This window comes from Larimichthys crocea, chromosome III (genome assembly GCF_000972845.2).
Source record: "Larimichthys crocea isolate SSNF chromosome III, L_crocea_2.0, whole genome shotgun sequence".
NCBI classification, from domain to species: domain Eukaryota; kingdom Metazoa; phylum Chordata; class Actinopteri; family Sciaenidae; genus Larimichthys; species Larimichthys crocea.
In genome coordinates this window covers 18432582-18449690 of record NC_040013.1, presented here as the reverse complement: position 1 = coordinate 18449690, position 17109 = coordinate 18432582, and the positions used below count along the sequence as shown (strand labels likewise).

At 40.0% G+C, this 17109-nt stretch overlaps 1 protein-coding gene across 2 annotated transcripts in view; it reads right to left on the bottom strand.

Annotated features, from left to right (window-relative positions):
- Positions 1-17109, bottom strand: part of sh3pxd2ab (SH3 and PX domains 2Ab) — a 51869-nt gene that overhangs the window by 17400 nt on the left and 17360 nt on the right. For both annotated transcript variants that reach the window (XM_027277602.1, XM_010744108.3), the window contains exons 6-7: positions 12347-12378; positions 4283-4411 (exon numbers count right to left, since the gene is read on the bottom strand). In XM_027277602.1, the coding sequence (XP_027133403.1) occupies positions 4283-4411; positions 12347-12378 (161 nt within the window). The remainder of the gene's footprint in view (positions 1-4282; positions 4412-12346; positions 12379-17109) is intronic.

Below are 17109 nucleotides of genomic sequence, written 5' to 3'. Positions count from 1 at the left end.
ATAAATACTGTAAGCCAAGGGCTTCAAGGAGATACACAGATTATTACCTTACCTAACCCTGCCCTCCTGTTTGTTTTTGTCTGTGCCTGATAGCTCAGACGAGACTTATGAGACGATAACTATACTTGCAGCTCTGAGAGGCTGTACGTAGACACTATTGTTTTGAGCTAAATGCTAACATGTCTAGCAGATATAATGTTTATGTTGGCCCTCTTAGTTTAGAGTGTTTTGTAACAGATGCTATTTAGCAATACACAGTAAGTACAGCTGAGGGTGGTAGGAATGTAATTTGTCTTCAGGGTATTTGGCCATTTGAACCAAAGTATTCAACAAATACAGGTTAGAAGACTGGTTATCTATCCATCTGTCTATAGTTGTTATACTTGTGGTGCTACAGGAATCACAAAAGTCAACAGGATACACCCTCTGGGAACCATGGAAATCTAAATTTCATGGCAATCCATCCAATAGTTGTTGAGATATTTTAGTCTGAAACGAAATGGCTAGACCGACTGACAGACCCATGTAGGCATCCCTAGAGCTACTAGCGTGGCTAAAAACAATTAACAAAGAATCTGATTGTCCCAAAATTAAATTAGCTGAATAGTTGTTATCTGGATCTGGATTTTTTTGCAATTAATGAAATACTGCCTTATATAAGTTTATAGATAACGTCTAGAGCAATAATCCTTTAAAGAGTAAAAGTCTGTGCTCTGCTTCTCTGAGCTCCTGCTGAGTTGAGCCCTGAGATAATTTCACTTCCAGCCTGAAGACGGAGACCTTATTGTATTGGTACTTTTTTTCCATGTGAAGGTAAAGAAGACATGTTGCACATCCATCATGCCATGTTGTGGGCCAGACCCGCTTAATCTGCCAGGATTGGACTCCAGCCGTCTCTAGAGGCTGCCAGCTTCTGGCTCAGATTTGTCAAATTTAAAATGAGAACAAAAAGGGCAAATTTACACAGCTAAGATTATTGTCCGAGTAAGATACCCTTAAGGCTCTTCCTGAAATTTAACTTACTCCACCCTACGTAAGATGGGTGGAGCAGCAGAGATACAATACATACTGTACATGGGTGGTGCCAGGGGGTCTTGGGGGAGTGGATGTGAGCCGGCCTCATCAAAACAGACAGGCATTCCTGGAGTTTATTTGGCAAACTGTAATTCATAGAGGCTGATCTGGACTTGGAACGGAGACAAGTTAAACCCTGACTGGTCCACTGAGAGAGATTTTCTACACAGGGCTGGGTACAACACGCCTAACGCTGCCCTTGAGGTGTAGGCAACCCAGCTGCAATAAGTACAATATTTCCAGAAGTGACTGCTAATTATTTTTTCCCTTCCTACATGCTTCTCCATTAAAGGGCAAAGTTTAAACCACTGAGTACAGAAATGACCAACAATGCTGCTAGCTTAGCTTTGGTTAACATCTCTCCAATATAGTGTAAACTGAGGAGGCATCCTGGAGGATCCATTAAGCCATTATAATGAACCAACCTCTCTGAACCACTAACTTTGGCAGGAAATGTCTTTTTCCATTTTCTCCCCGAGTTTCTCCCTGCACTACTCTCTCCTCCTGAGCCAGCATCCCCCCTGGCAAACTCTTATAAAATAGACAAATAAAATACTTGCAGAGGGAGTGAGGACAGAATTAATAACTATGAAACAAATTTTAATTACAGATTTTGACAATACCAAAATGCAACTTCTATAATATTCTAATATACTGCTCTTTTACATTTATTTTTATGGGTTTAAGTATTATTCCAGAAATCTGAATGCTACACCAGAACATCGAGCAGTTGTTGGTCTAAGCTGTCGTTTTACCGCATACTGCACCTTCTTCAAACCCAATAAACCTGAAATCAGTATAAACTACTGTACCAACTGAAACAAAGGCCACGACACAAACTGTATCGTCAAGCCAGTGCGATGGAAAATACTGCCTTGCCTCGGGACAGCAAGCTGGAAAAGTGGAGAAAGCTGAGCTCGCTTATAGGTCTGACCTAGATTCACTGGCCCTGTCAAAGGCATATATTATCTAATCCAAGGTAAGGAAAAGTCGATAACTGCATTGGGCAGCAGTCGCAGCCACAGTCTATGGTACAGTAGCTTCAGGACTACTGCTGAAGGACCAGGGTGAAATGAAAAAATAATATGGATGTGTGGTTTTCCATCCCTCCATCTGTCACTGTTACACTCTTACACCTTTGTGTGAAAGAACTCATATAAAACCAGTTAGGCACACAATGCTGATACGAAATGAGATGGCAATATGACAGCAGTATATTTTCTACCAAAATGCATTCAAAGACTCTTCTGGGGAACCCACGCTGGTTTAAATCTGCATGGTTTTAAAAGGAAAATATGTGACTATAGCTGGAAGCTCAATAAAAAACCCTTTTATCATTACAAATGTAATGGACACCTTTTAGTACCTCTAACTCAGCATACTTTGCTCTGTAATACACAAACCAATCTGTCAGGAACCATTAAAGGGTTTGTACTTGTCCTGCAAGGGAATGGATGCTAAATCAAATGAGCTCTGAAATCTTCCTAGCATACACCTGGTATTGTTAGTATTGGCAAAGGGATATGGGGTGATGTCACCCAGGCAAATGGAGCAGATTTAGCTCTTTAGACTTCCATTGCAGGAGGTGTTGAGATTTCATTTAAATGCTAGCTGTGCTTCTGGAAACAGTCTCCATAGCAAGATGTAGTGGGGTCGTATTTACTTCAGATCTCTGTGAAAGTGTCCGTCAGCATATAATAAAACTGTCAAATAGCCTTAGGCTGTGTTTTAAGAAGCCTGTTTCTACGGTTTTGCTTTCAACAAACTTGTGACAAATCCAACCAGTGAGATGAATGAATGAGCTGAAGTGAGAGCAGCAGCTAAATACAGCTTGCATCAAACAACAGGATGAAATAAAGGAATAAGGACATGGAAGTTAAGCTACAGCAATAACACGGATGCCTGGAAAACATAAATCTGCAATGAGTTGAAGTGCATGAGTTTCACATTCTGCATGGTCCATCAACACATAGATTAACCGCTATAACTGCTTTGCACAGTGGTCAGCTGAAATGCAAAAGTTAGAAAGAGGCCTCTACTTAAAATCACGGGACCATGCAGCTCGAGTTCATGGAGGAAAGCTCTCATATAAGGCCCCCGATAAAAGGACTTCAAGGTGTTGGAATATCCGCCTCACTGTGGCTCCCCATTGAGTTGAAATCCTACTGAAGCAGGGAGTGAAAACAAATACATGAACCCGAAGGCAAGACACATGACACTTCAAAGCAAATCTACCCTATGGACCCTCTTCCTTGAGGCCAGTGTGGCATGGCATTTCACTCACACCCATCATGAAACCCAAGTCCCATTGCCTTCCTGGTCACTGCTTCCTCTTCCATCCCTCTTTCCCCATCCTCCCTGCTGAAGAACACATGAGTCCCATTACTGTTTTACTGTCTCAGCACACCATTAAAGTTGAACGTCAGACCCTGTTACTGGGGCCTTTAGCTCTCTGGTCACTCTCATGCTTTATATGGCAAATTCCATTTAAAATATATACGTGATTCGGGCAGGTGCTTTGACCAATTTACAAAATCTACAAAATCTATAAAATCATCAAACCAGTTCCCATTTTACTGCATCTCAACATATATATAGGATTTCAGTTATTTCACATACATTTGAAAAAATAATGAAGACGTTTTGTGTCTTCTTCCACCCATGATAGATTAATGTTCTTAGAAGCATTACAGCATATACTAAAATATCATGAAGTTGAGCTTTACGTCAGTGTGCTACTGACTCATTATCCATTAAATACTGTCAAACTGAATCACATATACCCTAAAACATGATCTTGGCCTTGTTTGCTAGCTCTTTCCAGAGGTTAAACAGCTGACTAAGGACTCTCTGCAGCTGGCATTTGTAAATCCGGCATGTCTTGCTGGCTTTCCATTAAAGTGAGGTGGAATAATTAATACGAGTCTGGAAGACATTCCTCTTGCTAGAGGCAACATTCTGGCCCCCAGCCTAAACCAACAGTGGGAAAAAACAGGGCTGACTGCAGGCCAAAGTGAGCCTCCAGATGGGGCTAAGTTACAGCTAGGAAGCTGTGGACAAAGGAGGTGAGAGGGCTGAGTTAGGGAAAAGAGCAGCATGTTTGAGGAACTGAATCGTGAAAGAGTCTGTTTGTGTCGGACATACAAACATGCATGCTGCCTGCTCCCGCTGAACACGTCTTTGTTGTGCATTTGTTTGGATTACTCACCACTCTCGCTCTTTTCAATGACGTCGACCACCTCGCCTGCTTGAAGGCTGATCTCTGCAGGCTCTTGTTTCTCATAACTGGCCACCACCACATACTGTTCCAGGAGCATGGGATCCGAAGCATCCAGACCTGGGGTTGATGGGAAAAAACATGCTGTCAGCCAGCTGCCAGCCATAGGTCCTCGAGAACGACTGCTGGGCACTCGTTGTGCCATAGGCCACTTTGTCTGTAGAGCTCAGCCAATCACAATAATCACAGGGCTCAGTGCATCTTCCTGAGAGTCTAGCCATAGAGCTGCATCCCCCTCCAGCCCAACAATAAGGGCAATGGAGATGCTGAAAGTCTAGGAAAAGATACTCCCTCCAAAAAGTGAAGGATCAAGCAGTCAAGTGCAGAAAATCCATTCTGTGTTACTGAAGGGGCCTCATCCTTATTCTCCAACAAAACTAGGTCAGTAGATGCAGGATGACACATTAACACAGTGGAAAGAGGAGCAGCAACAAGAAAGCAACAGAAGAAGGAGCTGTAGTACTGATAGAAAAGTGAGCTAAAGCCAGCTAAGGACAGGACAGTAGAGTGGGAGAAAGAAATGGTTTCCCTTGGAAAATAAACCATCTGCTAAAAAGCCTCCTTCTCCTCAGTTGGGGCTGGAGCTGGAGGAAGAGTAGGGGGGTTGTGTACACCAATCATAAGAGTCGGCACTAGAGGCCTTAAATAGAACCAGATGAAGGGGCTGGAGTTGTGCTCAGAGGGATGGCCCTCTGTCTCCATGAAACACTAGAGCTCTGACTAGAGCGTGCAGCCCAGCCAATGGAAATCTTCCTTTCTGTACTTCAGTGAGTTAACCATATAAACACCAGCAGTGACTTTTCACAGCTTGTGCCTGCTTTCATAACGTGGTCAAATCCACTACTGAACCAGAGTTTGGGTTCACTCAAACTAACTGCAGGAATGCCTTCTACAGAAACACTTGGTCTAATTTGTAAAAACGTATATGGAGCATTAAGTGTCCAGTATATTACAAATATCCACAACACCCTCCCCACCCCCCCACATGACTAAGGCTACATTAGCTGAGCTTGGCTAAGGCCTTAATCATGAAAAATCCTTAAAGCAAGCATGGCTAAGGAGCTAAAGCAAATCTAACAAGCGTCAGCTGGAATCCAGACACAACCCCAGCTGACATTCGGTTCACACATTAACAAGAGTTTCTGCTGACCACTGAGTTCAAAGCTCCCAACAGAGAAGGAACTACTGTCTGCACACTTAGGATTACGCTGATAATGCTGATACAACAGATACACAATGTACTTTTATGGCTTGTTTGAATAGAAGATCTATAAACACTGCAGAGATCACCATTTCTATTTATGGTCATATTGCTGCCTTTACTGACTGTGGTTAGTGAGAAGGAAAAGAGATCTTGACTCACATAATCAACAAATATCACAGAGAAAATCAAAGCAAATTCATATAAAACATTTTTTTTTATTTCAAAATGTGATTAACAGTTTCTGGAAAAAAGGAATGTTTTATACTGAGGATGGAAAATAAGAAGTCAAACAGACTAAAGGTTTGAAGCTTAGATAAGGAATGATAGAGACAAGTTGGACTAAGCTGCCATTTCTCCAAAGACCTGATCTGGCGACGGTCCTTCAGACTAAAGATTAATGTTTCTCTATCTGGGTAATATTTTGTCTTCATTTCAGGAACTACATTTGAGATATCAACGATCACATAACTTATGAAAATGAACTCAGCACCATTAGCATTTCAAATGCTAAAACTGCCAGAGTCTCACACTGGATTACTGTGGTTGGGCTGTGGTTTATGAAGTTTCACGTTATTTGTGCAAGATGTTTTGTCAAACCACAAAGTTGGGTGCAGAAACACTGGAAAGAACACATTATTCAAATTCTGGGTATTGCCTTCTTGTCCCTCAAAGTATGACAGCAATTACTTTAGTTACAGCAAACAGTGATATTTCTTTTGACACTATTCTTGCAAATAAGATGACTAACTCAAATATGTTCTGCCTTAACTATTAAACCATTTTACCAGTGAAAACTTAATGTGTAATTAAGGTAATACAGTTATTGTGTTCCCATTTCATTAACTTTTAAAAGGCACCTTTCAGATAGCACACATTTTGTATGCAGTGGGGGAGTTTGAACATGTGTTAATCACGTTCCCAGTCCTTATCCATGGTCTACATTTACAGATTTATTAGTACGTAGGACCTTTACTGAGTGAAATTTTAATTAGCTATTCTACTTTTTCGTGATCGTTAATTTTCCCTCTACGCAAACAGCAAACCTGTGGATTTATTATCTGCCTTTGCTTAATGTTGAATCTGGCCTTGAAATAAAATTATGACCTGTTGGGAACCCAGTTGCAAATGAATATGCTATCCAGGACATTGTCTTATTAAAAACTGGAAGAAAAAAAAAACACCCTGTGAACAATATAATTTCAAGACAGATGGACATAAAAGTCATGATCTCATAAAACCATAATCTATGTCAATATAAATGGAGGTTTCTAAAACATACAATTAACTACTGCTGTGAATGAACAGTAAATCTGAAACCTGAGGTGAGTGACTAAAGACTTTGTCAGCAAAGTCAATTGGCCTGAAAAACAAAGGCTAATATTTCAGCCTCATTCCGGAAATGAAATGTTTTGCAACAGCAGGAAGACAGAGCCAGTACAAGAACATGTGCAAGAAAAATTAGGTCAAACAGCCTTGGACTGGATAGGTCTAATGTCATATTAATGATGTGTAAAGAGAGTACAAAATGAGATTTAGAAATTAATGTACAAATCACAGTTTAGAGCAGTGATGTCCTTCCAGGGGGCACATGTAAAGCTTGTCAGTATCACAACTGATATAAAAAAAATAGAAAATTATGATTTCATGAAAAGCAAATAGAGAACACAGTGCATGAATACTTTTAGCAAGCAAGCACAGAAGTTGAAAAAGTAAGCTAAACGTCATGGCACTAAACGGTCGGAATAGCTAAGAGTAATGGTTAAAATGTTTAGCTAAAAGTAATGACTAAATTATTTATATAGCAAAATGCACTAAATATTGGAGGGATGCCAATTTCTTGATTCTAAGATGCATTAGGATTCAGACATGAAATATTCAGCATCTATGCAATGATATAAATTAATATATTTCAAATTTATATTATAGTACAACGATTGCTAATTTTAGGGCCTCTGCTGAACCATAAAGTTGTAAAGTTGCCTTGTTGCATTGCAACTTTGCTCTCTCTCTCTCTTACGTTGAATTCTGGACGAACGTTACGCTAACATAACTTTTGTATGTTGGGGGATATAAAAGACGCATTTATTTTGACATCTGGGTACATTTTGGAGCTTATGAACTTAGGAAGCTAATAAGCAAAAACTGGACAAGATGCACACTGTGTGTACAATTTGCGATGCAATTTTTTATATCAGTTGTGATACTGACAAGCTTTACATGTGCCCCCTGGAAGGACAGGGCTGACGACTGCAACCATAAAGAATACAGCAAGCCAAGAATTGATGAGGCACTTTTAACTTTCATGTACAACTCTAAGAAAGGAAAGAGAATCACATGTATGTGCTTTTGAAAGCATCTGTTAAGCAAATATGGAGTTCAGATTTATTGGACTGTGTATGTATGTAAAATAATGTAGAAAATGAAATTCACTGAGATGCATCGAGATACACTGTGAGGCATTTAGGCAAACATCCAAGTAGATAAATGGCTGAAATAGTTTAAAGTCATGGATGCATTTTTCAAACAAAGGTAATAGATTAATGGTTGTCCAATGTCTGCGTGACGTCAATGAAGGAGTACTTGAGTTCATCTGATAGGATCGTGGGGGTATATCTGACAGAAAAAAGGTTGGGAACTGTTATAGTGTATGTGAGCCTGAATACGTGTTTATATGTAAATTATACAGTATGTGTATGGACAATATAGATATAAAGTATTTATGAGCTTTGAAAAGAAAAGTATTTTCCTCTTGGCCTCCATCAGATGTTAGCCACTCTCTGTGTTTATATCTCTCCTCGCTCAGATTTATACATGTGCTTCCTGCTCCCACCCTTGCACTCCCAGACGTCCTAACTCCATCCAACCCCCACCTCCACCCCCACTCACCCATCATCAGCTCCATCCAAAGATGATGACAGTTGGGAACTTTGCAATAATTCATCACCAAGAGGAGGAAACCAGGGAGTCTAGTCTACCCATTTATACCCATTTTTTCTTCTCTGTGAGAGTTTTTTTAGGACCAAGCATTTGGTTGATAGCATAGTTGGCACTGGCCTTTATGACTCTGTGCCATATTTTGAACCCTTGGGTAACTTTACGAGAGCAGATCTGGGTTGAGAGGAGTAAAATTTGGCAACGTGCAATGCCTTTGTTTGGCTCATCAGCAGCAGATGTGCAGTTGGATTAGAAAAGGACACAGGACTGCTGTTCAATGTAGTACAGATGTACTCATGTCATTGAATCAGTATGTGGCCCTGGGGGAGAAGGGGCAGACCACAAACAAATAGTACAGAAACCTTCCCTAAAATCATCTTACAGTAAGACAGCTCTCACAAGGCTGTTGAAAACTGTCGGATATCTTAATTATCTTCACTTCATCTGCTGATCAGTATCTTAAATATACAGAACATTTTAGAAGAATTTGAAACCTCATTGTTTATATCCATGTTTGCTTGTGAGCAGTAAGAGCTTCTTCTTTCTTGCTCATGTTGTTTTTCATTACTTGAAAGGTTACAGATTACTAGAGGTAAAAAAACTCCACAGGGTACCTTTAACGTCATTGCATTAATGTTGCTGATTCAGAGGGTTTCCAAAAAGTCTGGAACTGGAGGCAAACAGCAAATTAAGTAAGGGGGGGACTTCAAACCAATCCTCCACTTCATCAGGTTTTCCAGTAGAAACTCTGACGCCTTTAACACTTGAGTGCATCAAAGAACAACATATCCCAATGACTGACACCCTGTACTAAACAAAAAATAAATAAATAAACATACATTTCTGATCTCATTCATTACAGAACATTTTCTGGCTCGAACATGAGGTTTTGAGCTGTGTGCTGCCTCCAGGGTGGGAGTCCACTGTGACAAATGGTCACTTATCAGAAACAGAGCAGCCTGTATTGGGACTGCTCCATTCTGGAGGGGTGGAGCTTCGACCCTGCCAGAGTGGAGTGTTAAAAAAAAAAACATTTCTACACTGATGAACAAGCAGTATCCATGAAATGAGCAGTACAACAACATATCTGTTACTTAAACTTCTACTTAAAAAAGAAACATTTAAATCTGGTTTAACCCACAAAATTAATCTTTCAGCTACTGTGAGGCTCATTTTGCACAAGTCTATAAGGAGGGGCTGGTTGCTGTCATTAAGAAATAAGCTGCTAAAACAGTGCAGGGTTGTTAAACTGATTTGGAAGTGCTCATTCACCTTAATGATTTCCTATGCCGGTTTAAAATCTTATCCATCTGCAAATACAAACAAACACACGGACCTCTTGACCCACCCACCATCTAACAGATGAACAGATTAACTCTTTCCTTCCTAACAAGCATGCGCACGCACACACACACACACACACACACATGGATACCCACATACAGCATGTAAACACCCACAAAGACACAACCTCATACACACATACACACCCTATAGGCCCCCTGAGACCCGCAGCTCAAATAAAGACAGCAAGTCTGCACACATAAACACACTCCCTCAGTCTGTGCGCAACACTGAAATGGTTTCCACTTGCCACGTAAACCTCCTCTCCTCTCCAGCTGCTTTTCACATGCACTACACCCCTGAGCGCTCCATTTCTTTTGCTCTCCTACTCAATTTCTGTTTTCTGCTCATCTCACTTTTTCTTTTTGAATACAGATTAGCACTAATGCTCTGGAGATGATCTATATCTCACTATCCTGAAAGGTATAGAAATTGAACAAATGAATAAATTTGAACACAGTCGTTCATACTTTTGATAAAGTATTATGTATTTCATCATCATAGCCAAAAAACATTTCCTTTAGAGTTTGGTTATGACAGTAGTCCCAGTTATCTGACAGTGATTTATGCAGACGAGCCTAGTATCAGCAGTCAATCCTGACAACTCCATTATATGTAAGACCTTGCTTAGATAGTAACCAAAGCTGAGTCAAACTGAAGTGGAAGTCACAGTTAGAGGTAAATAAATGATATATGGTGCATAATTTTCCGCTGCTCTTCAGCTAAATCCTACAATGAAGAGAAATCGCCAATGAGGTGCACTAAAGATCATGCCAAGCAAAAAAAACAAAAAAAAAAACAACCATGGCAAAAATGATAACGAGTGTGTAGGTAAACAGAGCTCCTCGTCAAATCTCTGACCACGAGCAGTTTTGTGGTGAAAGGCTACATTCTCCTGTTTAGGGCTCAGTAAACTCTTATGGGAGACCTTCACCATGTAATTATGGAAACCATAAGCTGCAGCTACAGCACAAATATCACCGCAGACTCACTGCGCTTTATTTGCTGTCCGGCTTTAAGGGAGAAAGATCAATCTTTCAGCTGTGTTAACCACTAATGTCCAGCATGGGGACTATGGTGAAAGTTTAGAGATCAAGTATGGAGGGCTTGTACAGTATGTGCTTAATGTTTACTGCTAATAGTAAATCATTATGAGCACCAGACATAGAACGTATTGTTATTGTTTTCATTGGTAGACTTGATCCCATCAAATGATTTATTGTAAGCACAGTGTATATAAATATATATATATATATATATATACATCTTAGGAGCTGTGGAAAGGTGATAACAGATTTATCAAATCAAACCATTCAGATAAAAACAGCTGAAGCGACAGGCACTATATGACAAACTTTCCAAGCAGCTGATATGAATATAACTGGAAACCAATCTAATATCTTGCGCAGACCGAATGTAGGCTATTCCACACACACACACACACACACACACACACACACACACACACACACACACACACACAGCTGAAATAAGACAATTTTTCCATTTTGCTATGTAGCTGGAATCCCCTGTTACGTAAAGCCTCAATACCATGGAACACATAATGAAATTAGGTTGGGGTCTTATTTCGTTTGGTGGCAACTCCGACACAGCTTTCCTCAGAGTGGATCACCCACAAAAAATGAACTTACAGGTCGTTCACTGAGACTTTCGTTGCCCAGCCATGTCGTACATAACTGTGGCAGATTCCAAGAAGGATGGCCACAGCAAGTTTGCATCTGATTGCAGGACTAACGTGTAATTTAGTAATGCGAGTGGGTATTCTGAGCCTGCATGCACACACAAATACACAACACTTGCACAGCTGTTCACTGAAACCCCTCTCATACTTTTCCTGCCACCTCCTACGCCCGTATCCACATGCTCAGCTGAGTCATTCAGTCTTTCTGTCTTCACACACACACATACATACTGTACACACAACGCTGGCAGAGCAAATACAGAGCATAGAGGCTCAAACAGGTGGTGTCTCCTACCAAACACAGTTTTCTTAAGAAATTCAACATAATACAGGAGGATGTGTTGGAAGAACATGTGTCCTTAAAAAAGTACTGCACCAAAAAAACAACTTTAAATCAGGGCTGCAATTATCAATCATTAAGTGGGGATGTCTCAAAATTGTTTGATTTGTCTCAGCAAACCAAAATATAGCCAATTGTATCTCTATATTTGACAGAAAAGAACCAAATCATCTCATTTCAGAGGACAAAACAAGAGATTATTTGGTATTTTTGCCTTACAATGACCGAATTCATTAATCAGTTATCAAAATAGTCACCCTAGATTGCACACAGCTCCCACTAGAGCCACAAAACACTTTTTTTTCCACATAGATAGAAGACCTGTAATCAGATTTGAATGTGTAAGATCAGTGGAGTTCCTCTACAACTTGTACATAAACTCATATTGTCAATCAAAGCACAGTAAGCAGTAAATACAATAAAAATTCTACAGATTGGACTGACCACAGTCAAAAGATTTGAGATCCTTACCTGATTTGCGTTTGCCGGATCCTCCACAGTCTCTGAAAAGGAAGCAACACCAGAGAACCATGGTCAGTGTGAGTGTGTGTGCCAGAGAGGTCAGAGCATTAATACGACTTGATCAATCCAGTCACTGGTTATAGGTGAAACTCTGCCTGGGATCATCCAAATGCAGTTGGCACACGAGTGCCAGCCAAACCCTCGATGAGAATGCACACTGAATTTGACCCACTACCAGAGGGAGGGAGACAGGGTGAGATACAACATACTGTAAGGGTGTGTAAGTGTGTCAAGGACAGTAACAAAATGAATCATCAGATCTTTTAGCCAATACATTCCCAATGCGTGCATGTGTTTGTTCAAAAGATAGATATAGTGTATCTGAGGGAGATGCAGCTGCCTCTGTTTAACAGAACGGCATTTATTTACTTGACAACAGTATCATATCCCCTTGATTAGTCCATTCATGTTTAAATGTGAAAGCATCTTTCTGTTCCAAACCGTGGACTGTGACAAAACACTGAAAGGATGAGCATGTCAATGAAGCCGCTCTGTGCTTTCACGCTCATCAGGGTCACAAAGCAGCAATTTGCCACTGACTGTGTGCATGTTAACTGTACGCTGTCTATGCGTGCGCCTTTGGTTTCTTATTATTGAGATGGGAACAGATCATTTGCATAATTGTAAACATGACACTGTTGTTCAGCCAGAGAAAATATGATGCTATTATTTGAGTTTGACAGAAATTAGTCATTTAGAAGCAAAAAAAACAAACAAAAAAACACGATGGTACAATGAACACAGGATAAATATATTTAAATTAATTCATTAATGTGTTGTCAGGGCAATTTGAGCACTCATGCTTCATTTACTGTAACGCGGGTACATAAATGATGATGCTTCACATAATTATTTAATCCAGTTTGATGAGAAATGTGCAAAAGTTTCATAATAGAACAATATTCCTGGATCAGTGTCTGTATGTAAATGTATGGCTTGCAGCTTGTTGTATATCTCAGGAGTTGCTGGCTGACTGTATGTCTTCGTTTAGTTAACTGAGCTGCAGAGAGAGTCCACTGAGGGAAAGCAAAGGTTTTGACGCAGATGGGAGCAGACACCTGGCTCTCTGGAGAGGCCAGCAGCAGGACTGGAGCCATGACCAGTTATGGATATGAGTACATGTTTGTATAAACCTTGCCCAACATTTGGTTACAAGGTTGCAGTCTTTTCATCAACACTGTTTCGCTGATTTCGGTAAACAAGTTTAATAACGTTGCAATTTCTGAAGTCGAATATTTTATACAAGAACAAGAAGAACAACAACATAAATGTAACATGACAATGAAAACTAGGAAGCACCATGAATTCATAACCCTAGTTCACCCTAAGCAACACTTCAGGCTTAATCAAAACATTTTTTACCAATAACTGTATTCCTCTGTCACTTCAGATAAAGTCATTTTTGGCACCAGTCTTCTCTGTTTCCAGATGCATCAACAAATACGAGTTATGAGACATTTCCAATCACACATGTGAATGCTTACAGCTCAGCTTGGCTACACTAAACATAAACGATATACTTACCCCATTTTGAAATAAAACAACAAATTCAACTGTGAATACATACATTAAATTGGATTGTGACGCAGTAAAAACAATGTTTATATTGGATCCTAAGCCAAAATTCACACTGTGGACATGAATTTCATCACTTTCTAAATGACATGATGGGCAGAAAACACTAATGTTAAACATCCATGCTGAGCCAGCATGAATAGTAGTCTATTGTAAAAAATAAGCAGAGTCAAAGCAGATGATGCACAAAGTGTCACTAGAGAAACATTTGAGCTCACGACTCTAGGAGGGGAAACCCTATATGTATGTTCAGATTTTAAATATACAGTGTGAACACTTGGTGAGTGGTGGTATTTCTTTAGGTAATGAAGCAGACACTCTGGGATAAATCACAGCATGTTAAGACATTGTGGTAGACAAATTAATTGCAATGCATGTTAAACATTTCTGAAGTATTTCATCAAGCACCCTGTGTTTATTTTGTGAAAATCGTGTAGGGTGGAGATGAAACTGAGAGCAACACTGTAGAGGGTTGGGGAGAAATGATAGGGATAAAGTAGATGCTTGACCTGCCCTGCTAGCTTGTGACCCTTAGCACAGAGCTGGAATAATATTCTTCCCTGGAGGAGACTGAGCACACAACTCTGGCTCTGTGCAGTTTCCTCCTATCACCAGTAAAATCTAATAGATGAGGGGAAGGTAAGGGGAGCGAAAACATGTCCAAACATTATTAAATACTAATTTAAAGACTTTGCAGCGTGGAAATGTAAACCTTTAGTTAATATAGAGAGTGACGGAAGTTGTGAGGTAGTCTTTACAATTCACACAGTTCTGGTTTCATTATGTGCACAGAGTACTGTATATGGACGTACAGATCAGCTGCATGGGCTGAACACATCATTAAAAATCCAAGCCCATGAGAGTCCATCCTAAGCATGAGTTGAGAATAGCCATCTGTTTGCAGCTTACTCTTTGTAGGTGGGCCTATTAGAAATGGAATGTGTGAGACATTAGTCCTCTGCTCGCATATCTCAGCCAAGCCAGAGGACTGAAGTGTCTGCCCTTCTGCCTGTATACATTACACAGGCACTCCTGCCTGACCTGAGATTAACCCCTGCAGGAGTAACCTTCAGCTCAGGGGTCAATGGGTCAGCGTCATTGAGCAGGAAATCATTATGATAGGGTAGAGGGCTGGTTTGCACACAGAAAATGTGCAGTAGGACATTCAGGGTGTATATGCCTAAGAGAGGTAATGACACTGTATATTAAAATCCTCACAAAAGCACAGTAAACTCAGGCCAAAATCTCCAGCAAAGCTTGGTCATGATTACAGAATGATGTCAGGGTGAAAGAACGTTAGTTTGATCATGAATCAGCCACTAATAACTTCCCCTGTGTTGAAACAATGATGAAAAATTAGGCTTTGGGGTTTAAGGAAAACACTTAAAGACAACTTTATTATCTTGTATACAGTGAGGTAAAGTGCATAAATGCTAATCCTGTGAGTTTACACGCTCACACTCTGAAGATTTCCCAAAACAGGTTCCCATAAAGTAAATCATTACATTTTAGACTTTTAGTTAAGGTTAGGGGATTAAACGTGCAAGGGTTACGATGAAGGCTACAGTAAATCTTCAGGAAATGAAGTCAGTGCAATGTCTTCCAGAGCCATATGTGTGTATCTGTTACATGCATATGAAAGGAGTCCACAGTAGCTCTACTATAATGTATGCACATCTGGAGGAATGTGTTCTGACCACAAGTTTGGTACCAGCAGCATGATCATATGTTTTGAATAGAAGCTACAGAGGTTTTCTTCATTGATGCCCTTGTCATCTTGTCACAGGCAGCTTTGCTCTGCAGGCAGTCTTTACTGTGACAGCTAACGTGACTGTCTAAGAACCACAGTACACATTTCTGTTCCACACACTAGATTTACGGTTTGAAGTTTTAACTAAATGAATTGATTTCATTGCTGAAAATGTCCTGTGGCTTCTGTCACGTGAATATGATGAAGAGAAAAATGCTCATTCTTCTTAATGTCGCCACAGGCAGTGACATTTTGATCTCCAAATCCATTCAGCATGGAGATTACTCCTTTTCCTGCATGCTGGTTAGATTAAGCTTCAGAGTATACTGTTGTGGATGTCAACGTCACAGCCTTGTTTCAAGTTCTCATTTTCTAAATTCAGCTTCTTCTTGTCAACAAGGCTACAGCATGTTGAGCAGTTAACAAAGAGTCTAGTTTTATAATATGAAAGCATTGTTGACAAACTACCTCAGCATTTATAGACCATTAACCACAGCTATGGTCATTCGACGTTCATCAGGGCCATGTAAAGACCAAACATCAGAGAACAAGGTGGACTCACTGATCTGTTCTTACGTGGCACAAAGAACAAGAAGAACAGAAGTTGCACAATTTTCTCTTACTCTTGAATTTTATCTTTCGTAAGAGCAAAATTTCCCAGACCTGTCTTACGAGTCACATACATACACCTGCTTTGTTCCTCAGGCCAAAACGCAACAAATAGGCCTGAAATCATAATAGCTCAATCTGAATACATTTTTTCAATATGATACAGAAATGGACTGAAATAAAATATATTACCAAGACAAACAGTTTGCAAAATGTATGTATGTATCACTAGGTTATCATCATCATGCTGGATTGGCAATTTATTGAAAGTTTTTTTTAGATTGTATCATTTTTATTTTTGCAGAGCAACGTTTTCTATCCAGTAGCTCATTCCACTCCAGCAGCTGCATTATGGTCTTTATATCTCTGTCAAATATTATCTTCTGTTGCACCCGACAGTGTAACATCACCAACTGTAAGCTATGATATTATCCCCTGTAATGTAAAAAAAAAAGAAGCCTTTTTTTTTTTACATCTAACTACACACACTACACACAGTACAGCACTGCTTGAATGACACAGGAAGAGAGGAAGAAGAAGACTTTCACACCACAGAGTCTCAAGTCTTGTTGTCAGAGGTTAGCATATTATTAGAAATACTGGCAACACTTTATTTGGATAGCCGCCTACAGATAGCATTTATGTGAATGAGACTTTGCTACAAACAGATTGCAACAAGAAGCCTTATAAGGCAAGTTTCTCACAAATGCAAACCTCTTCAGTTTGTGCAGTTAAGAGTTTGGAGAATCTGACTTGGAGCATTAGTACGATCAAACTC